Here is a 27,958-nt window from a genome sequence, read left to right as displayed (position 1 = left end):
ACTTTAAAAAAAAATCTCTCAAGTTGTGTTCTTTTATCTTTATCAAGGATAGCGTGACACAAACGTTTACAATTGTTATTCAGGAAGTGTAGGGGCAGGTAAGATAGAGATGGAGACAGTTCTTCCTTTACCATAAATTTCCAATTCTAATTAAAGTCAATGCACCCAAAAAACACCTTCTTGTTATACTTATAGATTTTAATCAGTTTGTATATTTAGCAAAAAATTTTCTGAAAGAGTAGGTTACATCTGTCAAAAAGACGTTTTGAAACTTAGTAAGCATTCTAAACTCTAACTAATTATTAACTAGTTTCTGTTTGTGAGGCTGTAGCATTAGAGTTAGAGAAATTTTCATATAATATTAACAGTGATTATCTGATTTCCCAAAAAATAGGACAGGTAAATTTTTTAGAATAATGTTAACATGTTTTTTTACCACATGACTCACATGCTACTCGCTAATCTTTTAATTAGTTTATATACAAGAGTGAGACTTTGAAATGATATTTCATAAACAAATAATATTTAAGTTTTCTCGTAAAATATAAAATTTCAGGAAAATGATAGAGAGAATTTACCTTCTGGAATGAAAAACAAGCATTTTGCTTCATAATAAACATGGAATACAAACTCACACAAGTTTAACAAAATACATATTAATTGTAAAAATTACAATGTAATGTTTCAAAGTAATTTTATCATACATATCTATAAATCTTTGATTGTTATTAATCCTGTTTGTGTTATAAATAACCAAGACTCCATCTTTCACATCAGAGCATGCTTGTTTGTAGACTAGTAAATACTTGGTAGGTTCTGACATTGCTCCAATGACAATTTCCAAAAATAAATCATTTGTATTATGTAAATCAATAACTGTGCTACATATTCATTTGTGGTCAAGCTGATTTCAATCATACATTGTGTGGGATATTGGCCAATATCATAACTTCATGGAAAGAAATTTGAAACAATAAACTCAAAGGTTTTAATTGTTACATAAATGGTGATTGGACAAAAAAACTGATACCTGGGAAGTTTCTGCAGTTTGTCTAATAAATTGTGAACATACAGAATGCAGTGCTGTTTTCAGACTTCTGTTTTGTTACAGTGCCACAAGTGGTATTAATTTTTTAAGGGTTAGAATTTATAAACAGCATTTAAAATTCTATTTTTGTACACTTCAAAAGTAAATTACTTTCAGTGTACACCTTTACCTAAACTTATACTAGTAAAATGTAAAACTCATGAAATTGCACGGGGTCACCTTTTTCGAAATTAGGAGGTCAGTTCCATTTAAATTTGAGTAACACATGTCAGATGTGTCAGGTATTTCAATTTTGAGTGATAGAACCCTAGAAACTTCCAGGGATTGCAACACCTGGACTCTGCAAGCCTTAGGTGCTTTGAAGAAATTTCCATCCTAACATTTCTCATCTCTAATTAGTCCCCCACTTGTACAGCGGTAAGTCTACGGATTTACAGTGCTAAAATCAGGGGTTCAGTTCCCCTCGGTGGAGTCAACAGATAGCCTAATGTAGCTTTGCTATAATAAAATACACTCTCGTCACTAATTAATCAACCTCAAAAGGAAACGCATTGGTGCTGACTTGAATGTCAAACAGTAGAATATCGAAATTCAGAAATCATGCTTTTCTTGTACATAATATAAAAAGAAAATTTAATATTCATTTTAACACGTGTATATTGGCACATAGAATCTTTAAAATTACTTTGAAAAATTAAGAAACTTTTCAGTTCAAGTAATTTTAGAAGATGAGCATTTTTTTATCATTGTTTAGAGACAAATTACATTACAACTACATCAAAGTACACTTTTCATAAGAATTATTTATACCATACAAGCAAATGTCTCAAATTTTATTTTTTCCTTTTATTTCATCCAGAAGAATATATAATGAGATTTTATACCAAATGTTAAATGCATTAGAAAATTATCCAAACATGTTGATGGTATTTATGAAAACTAATAGCCTAAAATAAAAATACACCAATGATCATATAATTCCACTTTTTACAATTAACAATGGTAAAAATATAATTATAAAACTTAGCATAAATTAGCTTTTTATCCACAAGAACATGCCACAGTTACTTAACTTTTATCTGTACTTAGTTATACAACATGTAACTTACAATGTTGATATGAAGCTGTAACTCTAACTGCTTGACTTCTAAATATAATTTTTTCATATTTTTGCTGTGTAACCACAAATTATCTAAGTATAAAATCACAAGTTTTATAATCCTTATAAATATTATGATGTTATTTTCATCTGAGAAACCCTAAAAAAAAGTATTTGTAATGTATTATTAAACCTTAATTTTTAGTCCTAGTATATTCTAAATTGTAAATATTGACCTTAGAAACTTATCTGTAAATAATATTTGTAACATCAGCACCACCTGTATATTTATGATCAACTAGATAGTCAGCTGCACAAATTACAAATAAAATTAATACATGCTTTGTTTGTTATAATAATACGTGTAAGTTTCTTTGATGCTTTTAGACCTAAAGCTTCAATAAAATATTATTTACATTTTGAAATACACGGCTAAAAATTATGACCTATTTTATTTGAAAAAACAATTAATTACATATACACCATTGAAGCATACATTTCTTTAAAAGTAAATTGCTCACAACTTCTTCAAAAACTTTGGTATTCCACTGTAAAATACATATGGACAAATAATGGAACACAGTTTTATATTTAATGTTTTGAAATTTTAAAATTAAGAATAGTTATAGTGAAATGTGTAATATTAGTATTCAAATGTCAGGTTATTTCACATCTAAGGTGTTTTGAATTTGAAACATTACTAACATTAACTTCCTTATAAATATGATACCTATATAATATTTTAAAAATATTTGGATATATTACATAAATTGTTTAAAAGAAAAAATAAATAAAAGCATTTTAAATAAGCTACATGTTTGTACTTGGATAGGATTTAAACATGAAATAACTTGTCATATGATATTATTAAAAGAACTGCCTGATTACAGACATTAAATTTGTTTTTAAATATTTAATTTGCTCAATTGAATATTAAGCATTGTTAATTTGATTGAACCAAATTAAATATATATATAATTATGATTTTTAACACCAAATGGAATGCAAAATTTTAAAATCAAAATGTTTATAATTAGGTTAATCATGCTACTGCCAGAGTACAAACAAAGAAAGTTCCCACTATTCCCAATGGTAAGTAGTAGATATTATTCATGTAGTTAAACAAATGTTTCATCTGAAATGGTAAGGGACTTTTCCAAATTTTATCACACACGATTCTTGCACTTTTCTTTGTGGGTTTTTGAGCATTCATTCTTTGTTATAACACTTCTATGTTGTTGTGTTGGCACTATCTGCCATAGGAACTGTATTATTATACTTGGTATTATGTTTAAAATTCCAGTGTTACAGTTTTTTTTATATTAAATATATTTATTTTTAAAGTAAAACATCTCTTATGTTATGGAGTTGCAAATTTTTTGTATAACAACTGTAAATTATAGAAAGATGGATTTTTTTTTTGTCTCTTGATATCTTTATTAATTACAAAAATATAATTTTTTTTTACATTTAATTAGATGTTTATTCACACTGTTGCCATATTATTTAGTAAACAAACTAATATTTGAAATCAAGTTTGTTTGTTTACCTAAACTCGGTAATTAAAGGATAAGAAAGTTTACAACGTATTTGTTTATTCCATGAATGAATGTAAGTGAAATAAGCTGTTTTCATGGTAAATAAATATTAAAGTTTTCAAAAGCCCATGACTTTTATAGCAAGGGTTATCATGTATATTATCAATTATTCATATTAAAAAACACTTGCAAATAAAAACAAATTAACATCACCTGGAGGATAAGTAATGAACTTCTTTCATTAATAAAAACAAGTTAACATCACCTGGAGGATAAGTAATGAACTTCTTTCATTAATAAAAACAAGTTAACATCACCTGGAGGATAAGTAATAAACTTCTTTCATTAATAAAAACAAGTTAACATCACCTGGAGGATAAGTAATGAACTTCTTTCATTAATAAAAACAAGTTAACATCACCTGGAGGATAAGTAATAAACTTCTTTCATTAATAAAAACAAATTAACATCACCTGGAGGATAAATAATAAACTTATTTCATTAATAAAAACAAGTTAACATCACCTGGAGGATAAGTAATAAACTTATTTCATTAATAAAAACAAATTAACATCACCTGGAGGATAAGTAATAAACTTCTTTCATTAATAAAAACAAGTTAACATCACCTGGAGGATAAATAATGAACTTCTTTCGTTTCTGTTTTTATAATTAAAATGCACGGTCATTCTCCATTCATCTTTTTCACAAATGCTGTTATATTTTATTATTAAATTAAGTTTATGATTTACGACGTTTAAAAAAACCTGCACTAATCACAACTAAGAAAAAGCTTTGATATATTGCATTTTTTAAAGTAAAATGTGTAATGTCAAGTATATGTTTCAAGTTGTTTCAGGTGATGTTAAATATTAATGAATTTAAAGAAAAATAATATTTCGTTATCTTTAACATTTTGAAGCATGTTTTCTCTTTCCTTCTCTAGGTCTTCTAGAGCTGTTTCTAAAACCAGTGTTTATTATTAATTACATAATGCCAAATTGGTTACATATTGTCTGTATTGGTAAAGATGATAAATAGCTAGGCTACAACTCACCCCAGTATTGTGATTTTTTTTTTTTTCCAGTGGCTGCCTTGCGTGGTGTAGCGATTCAGAGAGGTCGAGCAAGGGGAGCATTTGCCACTGCCTTCACCCGGCACCCGTCTCCACTAACAGCTGTTGCAGCAGCTACTGCATTGCATGGCTATACTCCGTACGTCTTTTTATAAATTACATTATTGCAAGATTCCTTTCGGCAGTTTGTTTTTTATGCATTTATTGCTTTATACTAAGGTCATAAAAAATTAGTGTTTCATGTCTTATCAATAATGAGATTATACTTTTAGGCTGGAAAATTGAACTGTTATATAAGATATTTGATTATAGCAGCATTAGATAGAATTACATAGCTTTGTGATCTTAATATCAGTTGAAGGGGTTGTGAGCTTATGTTTTCAGTTTTTAGCCCTAAGGTTGTGTTCTGTAAGTTGTAGCATTCTTGAGATGCTTGCCCTGTAACTGCAACTCAACTCAAAAATTAGTCATTGGTAATGTGTTTACTGAGTGCACATTTCTCAACTTTTTTTATTGTAAAAACTTAAAAGAATCACAAAAAAATGATAAAACTGATAACAAAAGCACAAATAATCATACAAATTATAAATCTGATAAAAAAACATTGAGAATTACATTAATTATAAAACTAATAACAAAAGCATTGAGAATCACACAAATTATAAAACTGATAACAAAAGCACTGAGAATCACATAAATTATAAAACTGATAACAAAAGCACTGACAATTACATAAATTATAAAACTTACAGCAAAAGCATCAAGAATCACATAAATTATAAAACTAATAACAAAAGCACTGAGAATCACATAAATTATAAAACTGATAACAAAAGCACTGAGAATCACATTAATTTTAAAACTGATAACAAAAGCATTGAGAATCACATAAATTATAACACTAATAACAAAAGCACTAAGAATCACATAAATTATAAAACTGATAACGAAAGCACTGAAAATCACACAAATTACAAACTAATAACAAAAGCACTAAGAATCACATAAATTATAAAACTGATAACGAAAGCACTGAAAATCACACAAATTACAAACTAATAACAAAAGCATTGAGAATCACACAAACTACAAACTAATAAAAAAGCATTGAGAATCACATAAATTATAAAACTGATAACAAAAGCACTGAGAATCACATTAATTATAAAACTGATAAACAAAAGGATTGAGAATCACATTAATTATAAAATTCATAACAGAAGCATTGAGAATCACATTAATTATAAAATTCATAACAGAAGCATTGAGAATCACACAAATAAAATTAATAAAAGCACTAAGAATCACATTAATTATAAAACTAATAACAAAAGCACTGAGAATCACATTAATTATAAAACTAATAACAAAAGCACTGAGAATCACATAAGTTATAAAACTAATAACAAAAGCACTGAGAATCACACAAATTATAAAACTAATAGCAAAAGCACTGAGAATCACATAAATTATAAAAATGATAGCAAAAGCATTGAGAATTGTGCAAATTATAAATCTTACAGCAAAAGCTTTGAGAATCACACAAATTATAAAACTGATAACAAAAGCACTGAGAATCACATTAATTATAAAACTAAAAACAAAAGCATTGAGAATGACACAAATTACAAACTAATAACAAAAGCACTGAGAATCACACAAATAAAATTAATAAAAGCACTGAGAATCACATTAATTATAAAACTAATAACAAAAGCACTGAGAGTCACATTAATTTTAAAACTGATAACAAAAGCATTGAGAATCACATAAATTATAAAATTATAACAAAAGCACTGAGAATCACACAAATTACAAACTAATAACAAAAGCATTGAGAATCACACAAATTACAAACTAATAAATAAAGCACTGAGAATCACATAAATTATAAAACTGATAACAAAAGTAGTGAGAATCACAAATTGTAAAACTGATAACAATAGCACTAAGAATCACAAATTATAAAACTGATATCAAAAGCAGTGAGAATCACAAATTATAAAACTGATAACAAAAGCAGTGAGAATCACAAATTATAAAACTGATAACAAAAGCATTGAGAATCACACAAATTACAAACTAATAACAAAAGCATTGAGAATCACACAAATTACAAACTAATAAAAACAGCATTGAGAATCACACAAAGTATAAAACTGATAACAAAAGCATTGAAAATCACATAAATTATAAAATTCATAACAAAAGCCTTGAGAATTGTGCAAATTATAAAACTTACAGCAAAAGCATTGAGAATCACATTAATTATAAAACTAATAACAAAAGCATTGAGAATCACACAAATTACAAACTAATAACAAAAGCATTGAGAATCACATCACACAAATTACAAACTAATAACAAAAGCATTGAGAATCACATCACACAAATTACAAACTAATAACAAAAGCATTGAGAATCACATAAATTATAAAACTGATAACAAAAGCATTGAAAATCACATAAATTATAAAACTGATAACAAAAGCACTGAGAATCACACAAATAAAATTAATAAAAGCAATGAGAATCACATAAATTATAAAACTTATAACGAAAGCATTGAGAATCACATAAATTATAAAACTGATAACAAAAGCACTGAGAATCACATTAATTATAAAACTAATAACAAAAGCATTGAGAATCACACAAATGACAAACTAATAACAAAAGCATTGAGAATCACACAAATTACAAACTAATAACAAAAGCATTGAGAATCACATAAATTATAAAACTAATAACAAAAGCATTGAAAATCACATAACTTATAAAACTGATAACAAAAGCACCGAGAATCACACAAATAAAATTAAACAAAGCAATGAGAATCACATAAATTATAAAACTGATAATGAAAGCATTGAGAATCACATAAATTATAAAACTGATAACAAAAGAACTGAGAATCACATAAATTATAACACTGATAACAAAAGCACTGAGAATCACATTAATTATAAAACTGATAACAAAAGCACTGAGAATCACATTAATTATAAAACTGATAACAAAAGGACTGAGAATCACATAAATTATAAACGTGATAACAAAAGCATTGAGAATTGTGCAAATTATAAATTTTACAGCAAAAGCATTGAGAATTGTGCAAATTATAAATTTTACAGCAAAAGCATTGAGAATCACATTAATTATAAAACTAATAACAAAAGCATTGAGAATCACACAAATTACAAACTTATAACAAAAGCATTGAGAATCACATAAATTATAAAATTAATAACAAAAGTATTGAAAATCACATAAATTATAAAACTGATAACAAAAGCACCGAGAATCACACAAATAAAATTAATAAAAGCATTCAGAATCACATTAATTATAAAACTGATAACAAAAGCACTGAGAATCACATAAATTATAAAACTGATAACAAAAGCACTGAGAATCACATAAATTATAAAACTGACAACAAAAGCACTGAGAATCACATTAATTATAAAACTGATAACAAAAGCACTGAGAATCACATTTATTATAAAACTGATAACAAAAGCACTGAGAATCACATAAATTATAAAACTGATAAAAGCATTGAAAATCACATAAATTATAAAATTCATAACAAAAGCATTGAGAATTGTGCAAATTATAAAATTGATAAACAAAAGTATTGAGAATCACATAAATCATAAAATTGATAACAGAAGCACTGATATTTATATCAATGCACAGATAAATTTAACATCAATATGAAAACAAATTTAAACTGTAATCATAGCACAGTTGCTAACGGTATGCAAAATAATATTTTGTAAAATTAATGTAAATTTATTTATAACTATTGTAATGTTATTTAATTTATTGCTATTATAATGTTATTTAATTTATTTATAGCTACTCCCTTCGGTGTGGGTTCCTGTATGTGGTGAGGGGACCTCCCAGGGATGGTTCTGTTCTTTCAATTTACCTCCTCTTGGATCTAAACATCCACCCACATGTTTGCCATGTGTGGCGACCCGTGAAGGGGAGGAGAGGATCCTGGTGGTTGAGGGGTCCAACCCTAACACACCACTTTGGCCTCGAATTTCTGTAGACGGGTGGCCTTTGGGTGGCTTCCCTTGGGTCAATCGGCTGGTCCACTTGGGCTAGAGTCAACCAAGTACCAGTGTTGGAAGTTCTCAACGGGTGTTGTGGACATTGTGCCTGATGCTGGTGTTTGGGTATAGTGCTCACGAAACCCTGGCGTTGCTGCATTGTTCTTGCGTGACTTTGTAGTGTGTCCCCTTGTAGGGCTCCATGGTGGGTGGGGTCAGTGGGTACCGAAATTTTTTCCTTTTCCTATGTATCCTCTAAAAAATTTAAATAAAATTGTAAAAAAACAGTCAATGGGTAAGCGACCACGTCTTGAATACTCAGAACAGCAATCTTCAACATCAGTAACACACGTACCTCATTTTATTATATTACATTCTCTTTCGAAAAAACCTTTAAGGCAAATGTCCCCTTTTTTTATTCAAAAGGGACTAGAGGGACTTGCTGGCTCTCCAAAGTCAGTAAAGAAGCTTCGATCTGGGGACATATTGGTTGAAACATCCACATCCCAACACAGTGAACTCCTCTTGAATTCAAAGGCAATTGGGGATATACCTATTGAGGTTACACCCCATGCTACCTTGAATTCTTCATGAGGAGTTATTGTTGAAAGGATTTGAAGAACATTCCCGAGTCAGAGATTCTCACTGGTCTCTCCACTCAAGGAGTTTCTGCAGTGAGGCATCTCCACTGCAAAGATGGAGTTACACTGCCAACAAATACCCTCGTTTTAACATTTACTTCACCACGTGCACCTGCCACAATCAAGGCAGGTTATCTCATTTGCAGGGTTCGCCATACATACCAAACCCTCTTGATGTTTCCAATGTCAGAGATTCAGCCACTCAAAGACATCTTGTCGTGGTTCCCTGACATGTGCTCGGTTGTGGAGGCAAGGACCACGATACCTATGACTGTGACATGAACCCACATTGCGTAAACTGCAATGGTTCTCACCCCTCTTACTTTCATTCTTGCCCAAAATGGTTGGAGGAAAAAGAGGTGCAGCGTTTGAAAACGACAAATAACATTAGTTATCCTGAGGCTCGGAAATTGCTGTCCACAACTCGATCTCGGACATATGCTGCTGCACTTCATTCCACAACTGTGCCTCCAAGAGAATCGTTTTCAAAACAAATGAAAAGCCTTTTGACCTCCATGGTTAAAAAGGTTGATGAATCGACTTCCACACCCATCTCTGTTCCTCCCATACAGTCCAACAAATCTCAAGATTCACATCCTTTGGTTTCAAATACAGGCATTTCTTCTGATACATCTTTTTCTCCCACCCCATGATGCAAAACAATCATTCGTTCGCATCCTCAGTCACTGGATTCCCCTTCCAATAACAAAAACCTGCCCACCCGACCCAGAGCAGGATCCATGGAGGTTGATAGACCTCCTCCGACTAAAAACAGTAAAGAAAAAAGACGTGGTCGTAAACCGAAGGGTTCTCCAGCCACTTCACCTACCCGTTCTTAAAAATGGCCACCTTGATACAATGGAACTGTCGAGGTTTACGTTCTAATCTGGATGATATCAAAACGCTGATTGCTTCCTACCATCCTGTTTGTCTTTCTTTACAAGAAACACATCTCAAAACTGCTGATACTGTCTCCATTCGGCAGTTTTCTCTGTACAGAAATGACAGGTTGTGTGAAGGTTGAGTACATGGAGGGGTGGCACTGTTGGTTGATCAACACGTGCCCACTCTGTCTTTGTCACTCAACACACCCTTGGAGGCTGTAGCCATCCGTGTTTCCTTGGGTCGTGCCATCACTGTTTGTTCTCTGTACTTGTCCCCTGGAGAGACATATGATCAATCAGATCTTGATGCTCTTGTTGAACAATTGCCATCTCCATTTCTAATCCTAGGGGATTTTAATGGACATCATCCCATCTGGGGAAGTGCTCTTATTGATGGGAGGGGCCGATCTGTAGAGCGGATGCTCTCTGATCACAATCTTTCTCTTTTCAATACTGGTTCTTCCACTTACTTTCATGCACCTACTCAGTCCTTTACTGCTATTGATCTCTCAGTTTGCTCCCCTTCATTATTCTCTCATTTTTCATGGAGGGTTGACAGTAATCCACTAGGCAGTGATCATTTTCCGATCCTTTTGAGAGAGACTGGCCGTGGTCAATGCCACCCTACCTGCGTGCCCCGGTGGAAGCTGTATCAGGCAGACTGGTCCACTTTCACTACTCTCGCAGAACTTGATCCTGCCATCGTAAATCAGCCATCAATAGACGACTGTGTAGCAGCGGTAACTGACTGTATTACACATGCAGCTGCTCAGTGTATTCCTAAAACCTCGACACGTTTTCCACGATATCCTCGTCCGTGGTGGAATCCTGCTTACCACTTAGCACGGAAGGCTCAAAAGCGGGCCTGGGATACTTTTCGTAGATATCCCACACTTTCAAACCGGGTTGCTTTCCAACGGGCCCGTGCACATGCTAGGTGGGTAAGACGTCAAAACCAGAAGGAATCTTGGATTAAGTTCACAACCAGCATATCTTCTACCACCAGTTCCAAGATCATATGGGACAGGATTCGAAAGGTTAATGGGCACTACAATTCTGTCCACCTCTCGATCTTACTCTCTGATGGTCAGGATGTGACTGATGTTCGGAACATCACTAACACTCTAGGTGAAAGCTTTTGCCGGGTATCTAGCACTTCTGCTTGTTCCTCCACCTTCCTGGCCATCAAGACTCGGGCAGAGCGATCACCTCTTTCCTTTCGAACTGACTGTTTCTTTGACTGTAATTGTCCCTTTACCCTGGTGGAACTAAAAATGGCCCTTCATCGGTCTGCCAGTACATCTGTTGGACCTGATGATATTCATTATGACATGCTGCACCATCTATCTCCTGCTTCTCTTGATGTCCTTCTGATTGTTTTCAACCGGATCTGGCAGGGGAATGCTTTTCCTGATGCCTGGCGCCAGGCTATTATTTTACCTTTCTCTAAGCCAGGGAAAGATCCCAAGATTCCTTCAAACTACCGTCCAATTGCTTTAATGAGCTGTCTCTGTAAGACATTAGAAAGGATGGTTAATGCTCGTCTTGTTTGGTTCCTTGAATCAAACAACCTCCTCTCGCCCACCCAGTGTGGGTTCCGTCGACAGCACTCCACCACAGACCACCTAATTCGTCTTGAAACATCTATCAGAGAAGCTTTTCTCAACCACCAACATCTTGTATCAATATTCTTTGACATAGAGAAGGCTACGACACAACATGGAGGTATGGCGTTTTTGAGACCTCCATACATATGGGTTACGTGGCCATCTACACATGTTTATTAAAAATTTTTTAATGGACAGGAAATTCCAAGTTCGTGTGGGTTCGACACTTTCCCGTTCTTTTGTACAGGAACTTGGAGTCCCTCAAGGCTGTGTATTGAGTGTTACACTCTTCAGTATAAAGATAAATGCCATCACTGAACAACTCCCTCTCACTGTTGCGAATGGGCTGTATGTCGACGACTTTCACATCTCGTGTCAGTTGTCAAACATGAGATATATTGAGTGGCAACTACAAACCGCCCTCAATTGTGTACGAAGTGGACTCTGGCGAACGGCTTTAATTTCTCTCTCTTCAAAACTGTATGCATGCACTTTTGCCGTCGACGGGGTATTCACTCTGATCCTGAACTTCATATCGGTGAAGTTTTGCTGCCAGTGGTCCCGGAGACCAAGTTCTTGGGGCTTATCTTTGATCGTAAACTGACCTTTATACCACACTTAAAGCAGCTTCGGGTCAAATGCACATGAGCACTGAACATCCTCTGTGTTCTTTCTTCTTCCAGTTGGGGGGCAGATCGCTGTTCAATGTTAAAGGTATATCGTGCTCTTATTAGATCGAAACTCGATTATGGATCAATGGTTTATGGCTCTGCCAGACCCTCCGCATTAAAGATGCTGGACCCCATTCATCACCAAGGACTTCGACTCTGCACTGGGGCTTTCTGTACCTCTCCAGTTCAAAGTATATACATTGAATCTCATGAACCTTCTCTACACCTTCGTTGTTTGCAACTATCTTTACAATATACTTCGAAACTTTATTCCTTACCAAAGCATCCCACCTGGAAATGTGTTTTCCTTCCTTGGTGGGCAGTACTTTTTCAGATCAGACGATCTGTCATTGCTCCGTTTGGCCTTCGCATCCGGGCGCAATTGGATGAATTGGGTCTGTCCTTGGATAACATTGCAGATTCCACAGGTTGGCCCATCCCACCATGGCTTATTACAGCCCCCAAATGTGACCTTTCTTTCAGTCACCTAAAAAAGGCAGATACTCCAGATTGGAAGTACCGTCTTTTATCCAATGAATATCTTTCAAACAATCATTCAGTTCCCATTTATACAGATGGTTCCAAATCAGGTAATTCAGTGGGCTCTGCTATGGTTTGCTATGGGTCAGTAGTTGCGTGCAGAATCCCTTCTACAGCTTCTGTGTTCACTGCTGAACTGTACTGTATACCATATCTCTTGCCCTGGATCATATTGCAGCTGAGCAGTACTCCAACTGCACTATTTATACTGATTCGCTTAGTTCTATACTTGCCTTGGAATCACTACACGTTAGCTCATATCCTATTCTCGCTGATATTCGAAACCAACTGACCCATTTCTCATTAGCAGCTACTTCAATCCAGTTTTTCTGGATACCAAGCCATGTTGGTATTTGCGGGAACGAGCTTGCAGACATGGCAGCTTAATATGTCTGCTTCAGCACCATTACTCCTATGCCTATTCCATACATGGACTATGGTGTTGTCTTCAAGGCTCGGCTCCGTGCCAGCTGGCAGTCCACTTGGAGTGAGCAACGTGACAACAAACTTTTTCAAATCAAACCCAAAATTGGACTTTGGCCATCTAGCTTTCGTAAAGTTCGGAAGGAGGAAGTTGTTCTCACTAGGCTACGCATTGGTCACAGTTTTTTAACTCATCATTTTCTTTTATCTGGAACTGATGCACCAATGTGTAGTTTGTGTAACACTCAAATCACTATCAGCCACGTTTTACTTTCTTGCCATCGTTACAATTCTCAACGACGACAATATTTTAAACATTTTTTTTCCCAGGGTCAGTCTGTAACATTGGACAGAGTTATTGGTGATGGTGACTCTGTCCACCTTTATAAAGTTTTTAGTTTTTTAATGGCCATTAATCTTTTTAATCTCATTTAAGTGTTGCATATTTATTCATTACACCTTTTTAATTGTGGTTCCTTTTTTATAGTTTTAATCTCTCTCCTTTAATTTGACATTGGACAATGGCCAGAACATTAAATAACTCGACACCAGGACTGGAAAGGCCAACTTCAGGTGACTAACGCTACTGTTTGAACTATCCGTTTGAACTACTCGTTAGTCGTCCTGCAGTTGTTATTATACTTTGCTGCATATCATTTCACACTTTTACTAAACTTTTAGTGCTGGCCATATTGACTCATAACCCGGAACCAGGACTGGAAAGACCAACTTCAGGTGACTGACGGTGGTTTTTATACTTACCTGTTAGTCTTCCTGGCGGGTTATGATCATTACCATTCTGCTACAGGTAGCTCTTTACAACTTTGTTGACTGGATGTCAACATTGATTTTTACGCCATTTTCTGTTTTAATTGCCGTTTTGCTTTTATCTTCAATTACTTTTACAAATTTTACTCCATTTACTTGACTTTTATCTTTTTACTGGACATTTGGCTACTCATTGTTACAATTTTGCTATGTATCTTTTAAAACTTCTATTCTTTTACATTTTGATACTGGTTGCTATGACACATAACCTGGAACCAGGACTGGAAAGACCAACTTCAGGTGACTGACGGTGGTTCTTGAACTTACCTGTTAGTCTTCCTGGCGGGTTATGATCATTACCTTTTTGCTAGAGTAAATACCTTACAACTTCTTATACTCTGCCTTCTATCTTAACATTGTAGACTAGGTGTCAACATTGGTTTTATACTTTGTTGTTTTACCTTCATTTCCATTTATGTCTATTACTACATTTTTTTTTTTTTTTTTACATTTTTACCGAATGTCTGGCGCAGATAGCCTCGCTGCTTTGTGCCATAAAACACTAAATCAATCAATCATTATAGCTACTGTAATGTTATTTAATTGGTTACCATTAAAGAAAATTCACAAATTGAAAATGTACAAAGTGAAAGTGAATAACTTGATGGAAGGTAGTTGGTTAAACTTATTTTCAGTGGTGAAAGTGAATAACCTGATGGAAGGTAGTTGGTTAAACCTATTTTCAGTAGTGAAAGTGAATAACCTGATGGAAGGTAGTTGGTTAAATTTATTTTCAGTGGTGAAAGTGAATAACCTGATGGAAGGTAGTTGGTTAAACTTATTTTCAGTAGTGAAAGTGAATAACCTGATGGAAGGTAGTTGGTTAAACTTATTTACAAGGTGAAAGTGAATAACCTGATGGAAGGTAGTTGGTTAAACTTATTTACAAGGTGAAAGTGAATAACCTGATGGAAGGTAGTTGGTTAAACCTATTTTCAGTAGTGAAAGTGAATAACCTGATGGAAGGTAGTTGGTTAAACCTATTTTCAGTAGTGAAAGTGAATAACCTGATGGAAGGTAGTTGGTTAAATTTATTTTCAGTAGTGAAAGTGAATAACCTGATGGAAGGTAGTTGGTTAAACTTATTTTCAGTAGTGAAAGTGAATAACCTGATGGAAGGTAGTTGGTTAAACTTATTTACAAGGTGAAAGTGAATAACCTGATGGAAGGTAGTTGGTTAAACTTATTTTCAGTAGTGAAAGTGAATAACTTGATGGAAGGTAGTTGGTTAAACTTATTTTCAGTGGTGAAAGTGAATAACTTGATGGAAGTAGTTGGTTAAACTTATTTACAAGGTGAAAGTGAATAACCTGATGGAAGGTAGTTGGTTAAACTTATTTACAAGGTGAAAGTGAATAACCTGATGGAAGGTAGTTGGTTAAACTTATTTACAAGGTGAAAGTGAATAACCTGATGGAAGGTAGTTGGTTAAACTTATTTACAAGGTGAAAGTGAATAACCTGATGGAAGGTAGTTGGTTAAACTTATTTACAAGGTGAAAGTGAATAACCTGATGGAAGGTAGTTGGTTAAACTTATTTTCAGTGGTGAAAGTGAATAACCTGATGGAAGGTAGTTGGTTAAACTTATTTACAAGGTGAAAGTGAATAACCTGATGGAAGTAGTTGGTTAAACTTATTTTCAGTAGTGAAAGTGAATAACCTGATGGAAGGTAGTTGGTTAAACTTATTTACAGTGGTGAAAGTGAATAACCTGATGGAAGTAGTTGGTTAAACTTATTTTCAGTAGTGAAAGTGAATAACCTGATGGAAGGTAGTTGGTTAAACTTATTTACAGTGGTGAAAGTGAATAACCTGATGGAAGGTAGTTGGTTAAACTTATTTTCAGTGGTGAAAGTGAATAACCTGATGGAAGGTAGTTGGTTAAACTTATTTTCAGTGGTGAAAGTGAATAACCTGATGGAAGGTAGTTGGTTAAACTTATTTTCAGTGGTGAAAGTGAATAACTTGATGGAAGTAGTTGGTTAAACTTATTTACAAGGTGAAAGTGAATAACCTGATGGAAGTAGTTGGTTAAACTTATTTTCAGTAGTGAAAGTGAATAACCTGATGGAAGGTAGTTGGTTAAACTTATTTTCAGTGGTGAAAGTGAATAACCTGATGGAAGGTAGTTGGTTAAACTTATTTTCAGTGGTGAAAGTGAATAACCTGATGGAAGTAGTTGGTTAAACTTATTTTCAGTAGTGAAAGTGAATAACCTGATGGAAGTAGTTGGTTAAACTTATTTACAAGGTGAAAGTGAATAACCTGATGGAAGGTAGTTGGTTAAACTTATTTTCAGTGGTGAAAGTGAATAACCTGATGGAAGTAGTTGGTTAAACTTATTTTCAGTGGTGAAAGTGAATAACCTGATGGAAGGTAGTTGGTTAAACTTATTTACAAGGTGAAAGTGAATAACCTGATGGAAGGTAGTTGGTTAAACTTATTTTCAGTAGTGAAAGTGAATAACCTGATGGAAGGTAGTTGGTTAAACTTATTTTCAGTGGTGAAAGTGAATAACCTGATGGAAGTAGTTGGTTAAACTTATTTACAAGGTGAAAGTGAATAACCTGATGGAAGGTAGTTGGTTAAACTTATTTTCAGTAGTGAAAGTGAATAACCTGATGGAAGTAGTTGGTTAAACTTATTTTCAGTGGTGAAAGTGAATAACCTGATGGAAGGTAGTTGGTTAAACTTATTTTCAGTGGTGAAAGTGAATAACTTGATGGAAGTAGTTGGTTAAACTTATTTTCAGTAGTGAAAGTGAATAACCTGATGGAAGGTAGTTGGTTAAACTTATTTTCAGTGGTGAAAGTGAATAACCTGATGGAAGGTAGTTGGTTAAACCTATTTTCAGTGGTGAAAGTGAATAACTTGATGGAAGGTAGTTGGTTAAACTTATTTTCAGTGGTGAAAGTGAATAACCTGATGGAAGTAGTTGGTTAAACTTATTTTCAGTAGTGAAAGTGAATAACCTGATGGAAGGTAGTTGGTTAAACTTATTTTCAGTGGTGAAAGTGAATAACCTGATGGAAGGTAGTTGGTTAAACTTATTTTCAGTGGTGAAAGTGAATAACCTGATGGAAGGTAGTTGGTTAAACTTATTTTCAGTGGTGAAAGTGAATAACCTGATGGAAGGTAGTTGGTTAAACTTATTTTCAGTAGTGAAAGTGAATAACCTGATGGAAGGTAGTTGGTTAAACTTATTTTCAGTAGTGAAAGTGAATAACCTGATGGAAGGTAGTTGGTTAAACTTATTTTCAGTAGTGAAAGTGAATAACCTGATGGAAGGTAGTTGGTTAAACTTATTTTCAGTAGTGAAAGTGAATAACCTGATGGAAGGTAGTTGGTTAAACTTATTTTCAGTGGTGAAAGTGAATAACCTGATGGAAGGTAGTTGGTTAAACTTATTTTCAGTGGTGAAAGTGAATAACCTGATGGAAGTAGTTGGTTAAACTTATTTACAAGGTGAAAGTGAATAACCTGATGGAAGGTAGTTGGTTAAACTTATTTTCAGTAGTGAAAGTGAATAACCTGATGGAAGGTAGTTGGTTAAACTTATTTACAAAGTGAAAGTGAATAACCTGATGGAAGTAGTTGGTTAAACTTATTTTCAGTGGTGAAAGTGAATAACCTGATGGAAGGTAGTTGGTTAAACTTATTTTCAGTGGTGAAAGTGAATAACCTGATGGAAGGTAGTTGGTTAAACTTATTTTCAGTAGTGAAAGTGAATAACTTGATGGAAGTAGTTGGTTAAACTTATTTTCAGTGGTGAAAGTGAATAACCTGATGGAAGGTAGTTGGTTAAACTTATTTTCAGTGGTGAAAGTGAATAACCTGATGGAAGGTAGTTGGTTAAACTTATTTTCAGTAGTGAAAGTGAATAACTTGATGGAAGGTAGTTGGTTAAACTTATTTTCAGTGGTGAAAGTGAATAACTTGATGGAAGTAGTTGGTTAAACTTATTTTCAGTGGTGAAAGTGAATAACCTGATGGAAGGTAGTTGGTTAAACTTATTTTCAGTAGTGAAAGTGAATAACTTGATGGAAGGTAGTTGGTTAAACTTATTTTCAGTGGTGAAAGTGAATAACTTGATGGAAGTAGTTGGTTAAACTTATTTTCAGTGGTGAAAGTGAATAACCTGATGGAAGTAGTTGGTTAAACTTATTTTCAGTGGTGAAAGTGAATAACCTGATGGAAGGTAGTTGGTTAAACTTATTTTCAGTGGTGAAAGTGAATAACTTGATGGAAGTAGTTGGTTAAACTTATTTTCAGTAGTGAAAGTGAATAACTTGATGGAAGGTAGTTGGTTAAACTTATTTTCAGTGGTGAAAGTGAATAACTTGATGGAAGTAGTTGGTTAAACTTATTTTCAGTGGTGAAAGTGAATAACCTGATGGAAGGTAGTTGGTTAAACTTATTTTCAGTGGTGAAAGTGAATAACCTGATGGAAGTAGTTGGTTAAACTTATTTTCAGTAGTGAAAGTGAATAACCTGATGGAAGGTAGTTGGTTAAACTTATTTACAAGGTGAAAGTGAATAACTTGATGGAAGTAGTTGGTTAAACTTATTTACAAGGTGAAAGTGAATAACCTGATGGAAGGTAGTTGGTTAAACTTATTTACAAGGTGAAAGTGAATAACCTGATGGAAGGTAGTTGGTTAAACTTATTTACAAGGTGAAAGTGAATAACCTGATGGAAGGTAGTTGGTTAAACTTATTTACAAGGTGAAAGTGAATAACCTGATGGAAGGTAGTTGGTTAAACTTATTTACAAGGTGAAAGTGAATAACCTGATGGAAGGTAGTTGGTTAAACTTATTTTCAGTGGTGAAAGTGAATAACCTGATGGAAGGTAGTTGGTTAAACTTATTTTCAGTGGTGAAAGTGAATAACTTGATGGAAGGTAGTTGGTTAAACTTATTTACAGTGGTGAAAGTGAATAACTTGATGGAAGGTAGTTGGTTAAACTTATTTACAAGGTGAAAGTGAATAACCTGATGGAAGTAGTTGGTTAAACTTATTTTCAGTAGTGAAAGTGAATAACCTGATGGAAGGTAGTTGGTTAAACTTATTTTCAGTGGTGAAAGTGAATAACCTGATGGAAGGTAGTTGGTTAAACTTATTTACAAGGTGAAAGTGAATAACCTGATGGAAGGTAGTTGGTTAAACTTATTTTCAGTAGTGAAAGTGAATAACCTGATGGAAGTAGTTGGTTAAACTTATTTTCAGTAGTGAAAGTGAATAACCTGATGGAAGTAGTTGGTTAAACTTATTTTCAGTGGTGAAAGTGAATAACCTGATGGAAGGTAGTTGGTTAAACTTATTTTCAGTGGTGAAAGTGAATAACCTGATGGAAGGTTGTTGGTTAAACTTATTTTCAGTAGTGAAAGTGAATAACCTGATGGAAGGTAGTTGGTTAAACTTATTTTCAGTGGTGAAAGTGAATAACCTGATGGAAGTAGTTGGTTAAACTTATTTTCAGTAGTGAAAGTGAATAACCTGATGGAAGGTAGTTGGTTAAACTTATTTTCAGTAGTGAAAGTGAATAACCTGATGGAAGGTAGTTGGTTAAACTTATTTTCAGTGGTGAAAGTGAATAACCTGATGGAAGGTAGTTGGTTAAACTTATTTTCAGTGGTGAAAGTGAATAACCTGATGGAAGGTAGTTGGTTAAACTTATTTTCAGTGGTGAAAGTGAATAACCTGATGGAAGGTAGTTGGTTAAACTTATTTTCAGTGGTGAAAGTGAATAACCTGATGGAAGGTAGTTGGTTAAACTTATTTTCAGTGGTGAAAGTGAATAACCTGATGGAAGGTAGTTGGTTAAACTTATTTTCAGTGGTGAAAGTGAATAATTTGATGGAAGGTAGTTGGTTAAACTTATTTTCAGTGGTGAAAGTGAATAATTTGATGGAAGGTAGTTGGTTAAACTTATTTTCAGTGGTGAAAGTGAATAACCTGATGGAAGGTAGTTGGTTAAACTTATTTTCAGTGGTGAAAGTGAATAACCTGATGGAAGGTAGTTGGTTAAACTTATTTTCAGTGGTGAAAGTGAATAACCTGATGGAAGGTAGTTGGTTAAACTTATTTTCAGTGGTGAAAGTGAATAATTTGATGGAAGGTAGTTGGTTAAACTTATTTTCAGTGGTGAAAGTGAATAACCTGATGGAAGGTAGTTGGTTAAACTTATTTTCAGTAGTGAAAGTGAATAACTTGATGGAAGTAGTTGGTTAAACTTATTTTCAGTGGTGAAAGTGAATAACCTGATGGAAGGTAGTTGGTTAAACTTATTTACAAGGTGAAAGTGAATAACCTGATGGAAGGTAGTTGGTTAAACTTATTTTCAGTTTTATTGGTTTGTATTTTATTGCTAAACACCAGATTATACACCATTATATATTGTCAGTAATGGTGTTCTCAATTCTGAAAGTAGACAGTTATGGTTCTCTAATGTTTACTAATCCTCACCTACTTTCATTATTAAATCTCCCAATTTCACCAAGCCAAACAAGTCTCTACTTACCACTTCCTTCTATTTTACATATCAAAATCTTTGCCAGTCTTGACTCTGATGTAATTACGTGCCCAAAATGAATACAGTTCTTGTACAAATAATGTGTTTGATGGATCTTGAAAGTGTACATGGTTTGATTCAGAACTGTATTCATTGAAATTTGACATAGAAGAGATGCAACCATATGAAGGCAGTTTTAAATATAATTATTGTATTTATGGATGATTAAGCAATAATCCACTTCAGTAGTTTTTATAAGTTATTGCTCTGGACAGGATTTATTGCACAAATTTTAATTTGTTGTGATTCTGGTTATTTAAATGGACCACCATCTTTGTTTATATAATTCTGTTACATAAAAGAAAACCATAGAGTGGAAAAATGACAGCAGTGCAACCTGTGGACAAAAAGAAAACGTTATATTTCACTTTAACAAGATTATTTATTATTATTGATTCTTATTCAGAATTGTTTCAAAAATTTATTGCTCTTGTAATTCTTCTTAATAAAGTTTCATAAACATTTTATTTAATTTTTTCTAAAATAAAGGAGAAATAACACATTTATAAGTTTAAGCACTGGCTCAGTTTTTCTTTTGTTTTTTGGATTGCTTGAATTAGCTAACTTTTTTTCTGATTATACACACTTAATATTAACAAACAAGCCAAGTGTGTTGTAATGAAACTAGATTTAGAAATGAAATGCAGTAACTTGTTTATAATGGATTGTATTATATTTTTACAGAGGTATTTATCAGGATCCATTTTTAGCCTATGCTGGAGCCGAGAGATATCAGTTGCCGGTAAGTGTTTTATTTCATAATTATGTGTGTGCTTGAAAGTCGTAGCAAAACTTCTTAACTGAGGTATTCTGTGTAATTCTCTTACAGTATATTGGTGAGACTACACTGCACAACAATTTTTTGTAAAAGTTTTGCTTCCTGAAACGTTTTTGTTGATTGTGGCACATACCTGGTGGGTATGCACAAATATAGTTTTGGTTTTGCTTCATCACGTAGGAACTCTGAGAAATAGACAGTTAACTGTTTACTGGCATTAACGTATTTAATTGCGTTTACGTTTCTAATATGCTATTAAGTTCAACATAATTAAAAGTGTTTTGCTCCTGATTTTCGTTTGCATTCAATGTTCGGTGGATCACGTTGCAGTGTCCAGTAGTAGTCTGCAAGCACTGATGGATTCCAGTTGCCCTGATATCCTTTTTCCATTGTTGCAAAACTGAAGATTTCGATGAAACGGTACGGGATGGGCAAATTTGGATGTGATTTTCATGATCAGCAGCCAAAAATCTATGAGGAATACCCAGCAGTGTTCAAGCAAAAACTTTGTTGTGCAGTGTTATCATGCTTTATATGTTAATATAAGTATGAATTAGACAACCTAATGAATGTTCTGCATAGTATAAAACACTTCTGTTAGCCCTTGCACATACTATCTCTCAAAGTATTAATATTTACAGTACACTTAACACTAATATGTTCTTGAATAAATTTCCTCAGAAAAACATACGTTTAAACACGAAGGATTAACTTGTTCTGCTAAATGTAAAAATTACTGTGTTGCACTTCAAGGAATTACTGGTTAAGAAAGAATCAAGGTAAAATATTTACTTTTGAAAATGATGTTGTACATGAAAACATGGAGTATAGCACATGTTTACAGAGAAAACATTTTATTAGTTAAACTACCTGAGAACATTCGAGTAATTACTTTTACAATATGAGAGTAATTACTCTGAGGCATTCATTTTGTATTGTTGTTGCTATTTTGGTAATACGTTTTATATAGCAGTGAAGTCTATATATTCAAGATGATTCTGAAGGTTATTTATTTTATAAATGAAAACTCAACTTCAGTTCATTATTTGTTCAATAAAACTGAATTAAAAGAATAATATATTTAAGTAACTGTAGGCCTATCATGGCCTGGTAGTTTGGGCAATTGGTTTTTAGTTAATAGTCTCAGGATTGAAACTTGGTGCTGTACGTATTCTCCCTATCAACTATGAATGCATTATAATGTTATGGCCAGTCCTACTATTTTTTGGTAAAAGAATAGTCTAAGAGTCAGTAGAAGGTACCGCTTGTCAGTTTCCTTCCCCTTGGTCATCAGCTTGTAATTAGGGACAGTGGTAGTTTTCTCATCAGAGAACAAGAAAACTAAATAATATTTTTCCAATGACTTGTTTGTATGGATTAGGCATAAAATGTCCCCGATTGTCCAAAATTGATGTAAATATTTTTAATCTGTTCTTCAAAAATGTCTTAATTATTGTTTGTAATGTAATGTTTGTAACATTGAAAATTTCTGTCAATCAAAATATATGTGTTAATACCATATATATATATATATATATATATTTTTTTTTTGCAGGCCACATATGCAGCTACAGCAGCTTACACGGCAGCTGCTGCTCGGAGTTATGCTGCAGCTGCAGCAGCCGCAGCTGCCCAACCTGTAGCATCGTATGCTACTGTTGCAGGGTAATAGCATTTATTAAATAGCACATCTGTAATTATAAAACACTTTGATGTATATTTTATCAGGTATTAGATAATTCAATTACTCTTATTTTTCAGAAAAGTTTTTTTCAGTATTTTGAATTACTCACAGTAAGTTCTGTTTGGAAAAGCCTAACATTAGGATAAAAATAACTTATATTTAATGAATAATTTGTTATATTCCTTTTTGCACATTCAATGTGCTGTTACATCTACTTCCCCAGTATAATGTCTGTATTTCACCAAATAAAAATCTATAATAAAGGAACCAACTGTATCATTAAAACCCTTTTGTGATGGGTCACGGGTCAAAGGCCATGTCCTCATGTTTGTTGACTTGCATTCAAGTTGTTGATTACAAGTCAAACTTTAATGTTATATATGAGTTGATTTCTTCATTTAAAAGTAAATATTCACATCTAAATATAGAGTGTTGTGAATTGTGGTACGTTGAATCTAGCACTAGTTAAAATTAGATTTTTCTGATGTCAAAATATTGAGTCTTTTGTGTCATGCAAATTAGGAACTCAAATTACTAATATTGACAAATTAGAATATAAAATAAGAATCTCAGATCCTCTTATTTTGCTGAGATATGGTTAATGTACTAAATCAAACACTGGCCCTAATTGTCTCTTTCCATTTTTTTGAAACAGTCCCTTATATACTTTTACTACAATATTTGACATGTGAATAACCATTCGACAGCTTACAAGATACCCTTGGTTTTCTCAACTATTTTAATCTGTGAAAAGGTTACCATGTTCTTTCAATCCACAATTTCAAGGACATAGGTTTTGTCTTTAGTCTGCTTAAAGTTTCATATCCTTTTACATCCAAATACATCTTAGTTACTGAGCCTAATAAATTATAATGGTATCAGTGTAGTTATTTAGAAACTTTTGGTTATTCAAATGTGTGTGTATAAAACCTAAGAAAAAGTATGTTTGATATTCTCCACATGTGAAATTTTAAAAGGCTTAGTAACTTATGCCCAGCAGCAACTGAGTTTGAAGATCGTAGGAAAAAGAAATAATTGTTTGCTTTACTTCTAAATGTATTCTACATTTTAAGAAAAACAAGTTTAATAATTTATTTCTAAATAGTAATAATGTATATACATATACAGTGTATAATAATTGAAATGTGTCTGTATATTACAAAATACTGGTGCACCAAAACACAATCAAGATAGCAAAGCCTAAAGGTCAATTTCATATTATTGGTCATGTAATGTTAGCTAGGCACGACTGGAAGGTCATTATAATTAAAAAAAACCAATAAATGTGTAGTGTCATGAGACTTAAACCACTTAGACTAAACATTTATATTTTTGTGTAGTAATATGAAGTCATTCTAGCACGAAAAAAACGAAATTTATATCTATTTTCTTATTTTATTATGATGGTTACAAGGTTGGTCATATGACAGACCCCACATAGTTAGTGTATAGAAAATAACATAAAATATGAAGTGTGACTGAAAACAAACATTTGAAATATATTTAGGAGGTTTTAGAGTTTAAACGACTAATATTTGAGATTTTGTGTTGAAGAATAGTTTTCCTGATCTTAACATGAAATCACTTTGCACTCAGACTAGTAACGAAACAAACTCTATTTTCCCAAACAAATCTTTAGTAAAAATATTTAATTAAACGATCTGATTTTTTGTATACAAAAAACTTGTAATCTTTTCTTAAAGTTTATTAAAGTTTGTGAAGGTACACATGCTGTATCGAAAGATATAATGCAAATACTTAACATGTGCAAATGTACAGACAAACTCATTATATTATACCAAGTCTATCAAAAGGGTTAAAAAGCAAAACTTTTTTTAAGAGTAAAATCATTGTACCATATTTAGTATGTCCATTATATCGTATGGTTGAGTAATGGCTAACACAGACATTTGCAATAGGTTGTTTTCAGTAGCCTTAAGGGAAGGCTTGATAAATGTTGGAAAGAAATATTCTAGATTTATGGATGAGACCATCTGGAAACACCAACAGTTCCTCTTCCATCTTCAGAAAAATTAGAATAAAATTTAAGTTAGCTTTCTGAGTATCCTTTAAATGATATTACAGATTTTATGTTCATTGTAATTTACTATTAATCTAAGAATCACCAGTATGTATGCAAGTAGTATAATGGTTAACCCCATATTTTTAAAAACATTTCTGCCCTGTTTGTACTCAAATTTATCTGTAAGCCTTGTAAAGGTGTTCCTACACAGAAGCAATTAAGGTTAATTAGATGTACTAATTAAAGTTGTAAATGGTTTTGTCACAATAGGTACAGATATTCAGCTTGCCATATTGCTAACTGTAATTTAATTTTATCCTGTAAAAATGAATTTGATGTCAAAGCTATCAACTATCCACATTACCTTACATTACTGATTTAGTGACAGCTCATGGTAGAGGAAGGAAATATCATATATGATATGTATACATAATGAAAAACTGTGAATTTCGGTAGTTCTGGATATTATGCAAATACAATATGCAAACTTTATGACAGACAGAAGTATCTCCCATGAATGATTCTTTGCACTGCAGCTTGTCAGGGTCAAACTAATATGATCAGTTCACAGACCCCACATACATTTAGTTAAATAACAACTTTACATGTTACCAGTACAGTTACTCTTCAGTGTTTATCAGTAACAACTATGACAGAGCTCATCCACACATTATCAGTAACAACTTTACATGTTACCAGTACAGTCACTCTTCAGTGTTTATCAGTAACAACTATGACAGAGCTCATCCACACATTATCAGTAACAACTTTACATGTTACCAGTACAGTCACTCTTCAGTGTTTATCAGTTACAACTATGACAGAGCTCATCCACACATTATCAGTAACAACTTTACATGTTACCAGTACAGTCACTCTTCAGTGTTTATCAGTAACAACTATGACAGAGCTCATCCACACATTATCAGTAACAACTTTACATGTCACCAGTACAGTCACTCTTCAGTGTTTATCAGTAACAACTATGACAGAGCTCATCCACACATTATCAGTAAAAACTTTACATGTTACCAGTACAGTCACTCTTCAATGTTTATCAGTAACAACTATGACAGAGCTCATCGAGACATTATCAGTAACAACTTTACATGTTACCAGTACAGTCACTCTTCACTGTTTATCAGTTACAACTATGACAGAGCTCATCCACACATTATCAGTAACAACTTTACATGTTACCAGTACAGTTACTCTTCAGTGTTTATCAGTAACAACTATGACAGAGCTCATCCACACATTATCAGTAACAACTTTACATGTTACCAGTACAGTCACTCTTCAGTGTTTATCAGTAACAACTATGACAGAGCTCATTGACACATTATCAGTAACAACTTTACATGTTACCAGTACAGTCACTCTTCAGTGTTTATCAGTTACAACTATGACAGAGCTCATCCACACATTATCAGTAACAACTTTACATGTTACCAGTACAGTCACTCTTCAGTGTTTATCAGTAACAACTATGACAGAGCTCATCCACACATTATCAGTAAAAACTTTACATGTTACCAGTACAGTCACTCTTCAGTGTTTATCAGTTACAACTATGACAGAGCTCATCCACACATTATCAGTAACAACTTTACATGTTACCAGTACAGTCACTCTTCAGTGTTTATCAGTAACAACTATGACAGAGCTCATCCACACATTATCAGTAACAACTTTACATGTTACCAGTACAGTCACTCTTCAGTGTTTATCAGTAACAACTATGACAGAGCTCATCCACACATTATCAGTAACAACTTTACATGTCACCAGTACAGTCACTCTTCAGTGTTTATCAGTAACAACTATGACAGAGCTCATTGACACATTATCAGTAAAAACTTTACATGTTACCAGTACAGTCACTCTTCAGTGTTTATCAGTTACAACTATGACAGAGCTCATCCACACATTATCAGTAACAACTTTACATGTTACCAGTGCAGTCACTCTTCACTGTTTATCAGTTACAACTATGACAGAGCTCATCCACACATTATCAGTGACAACTTTACATGTTACCAGTACAGTCACTCTTCACTGTTTATCAGTTACAACTATGACAGAGCTCATCCACACATTATCAGTAACAACTTTACATGTTACCAGTACAGTTACTCTTCAGTGTTTATCAGTAACAACTATGACAGAGCTCATCCACACATTATCAGTAACAACTTTACATGTTACCAGTACAGTCACTCTTCAGTGTTTATCAGTAACAACTATGACAGAGCTCATTGACACATTATCAGTAAAAACTTTACATGTTACCAGTACAGTCACTCTTCAGTGTTTATCAGTAACAACTATGACAGAGCTCATTGACACATTATCAGTAAAAACTTTACATGTTACCAGTACAGTCACTCTTCACTGTTTATCAGTTACAACTATGACAGAGCTCATCCACACATTATCAGTGACAACTTTACATGTTACCAGTACAGTCACTCTTCAATG

General features: G+C 33.2%; 1 protein-coding gene across 6 annotated transcripts in view; it reads left to right on the top strand.

Annotated features, from left to right (window-relative positions):
• The window catches only part of LOC143224798 (RNA binding protein fox-1 homolog 1-like), a 221,985-nt gene that overhangs the window by 179,349 nt on the left and 14,678 nt on the right, over positions 1–27,958 (top strand). For all 6 annotated transcript variants that reach the window (XM_076453113.1, XM_076453112.1, XM_076453115.1 and 3 more), the window contains 4 exons: positions 3,185–3,239; positions 4,773–4,899; positions 21,677–21,734; positions 23,326–23,435. In XM_076453113.1, coding sequence (XP_076309228.1) covers positions 3,185–3,239; positions 4,773–4,899; positions 21,677–21,734; positions 23,326–23,435 — 350 coding nt within the window. The remainder of the gene's footprint in view (positions 1–3,184; positions 3,240–4,772; positions 4,900–21,676; positions 21,735–23,325; positions 23,436–27,958) is intronic.

This window comes from Tachypleus tridentatus, chromosome 9 (genome assembly GCF_004210375.1).
Source record: "Tachypleus tridentatus isolate NWPU-2018 chromosome 9, ASM421037v1, whole genome shotgun sequence".
NCBI classification, from domain to species: Eukaryota; Metazoa; Arthropoda; class Merostomata; order Xiphosura; family Limulidae; genus Tachypleus; species Tachypleus tridentatus.
Note: the sequence above shows the minus strand (reverse complement) of the source record. Positions and strands in the feature narration are given on the sequence as shown.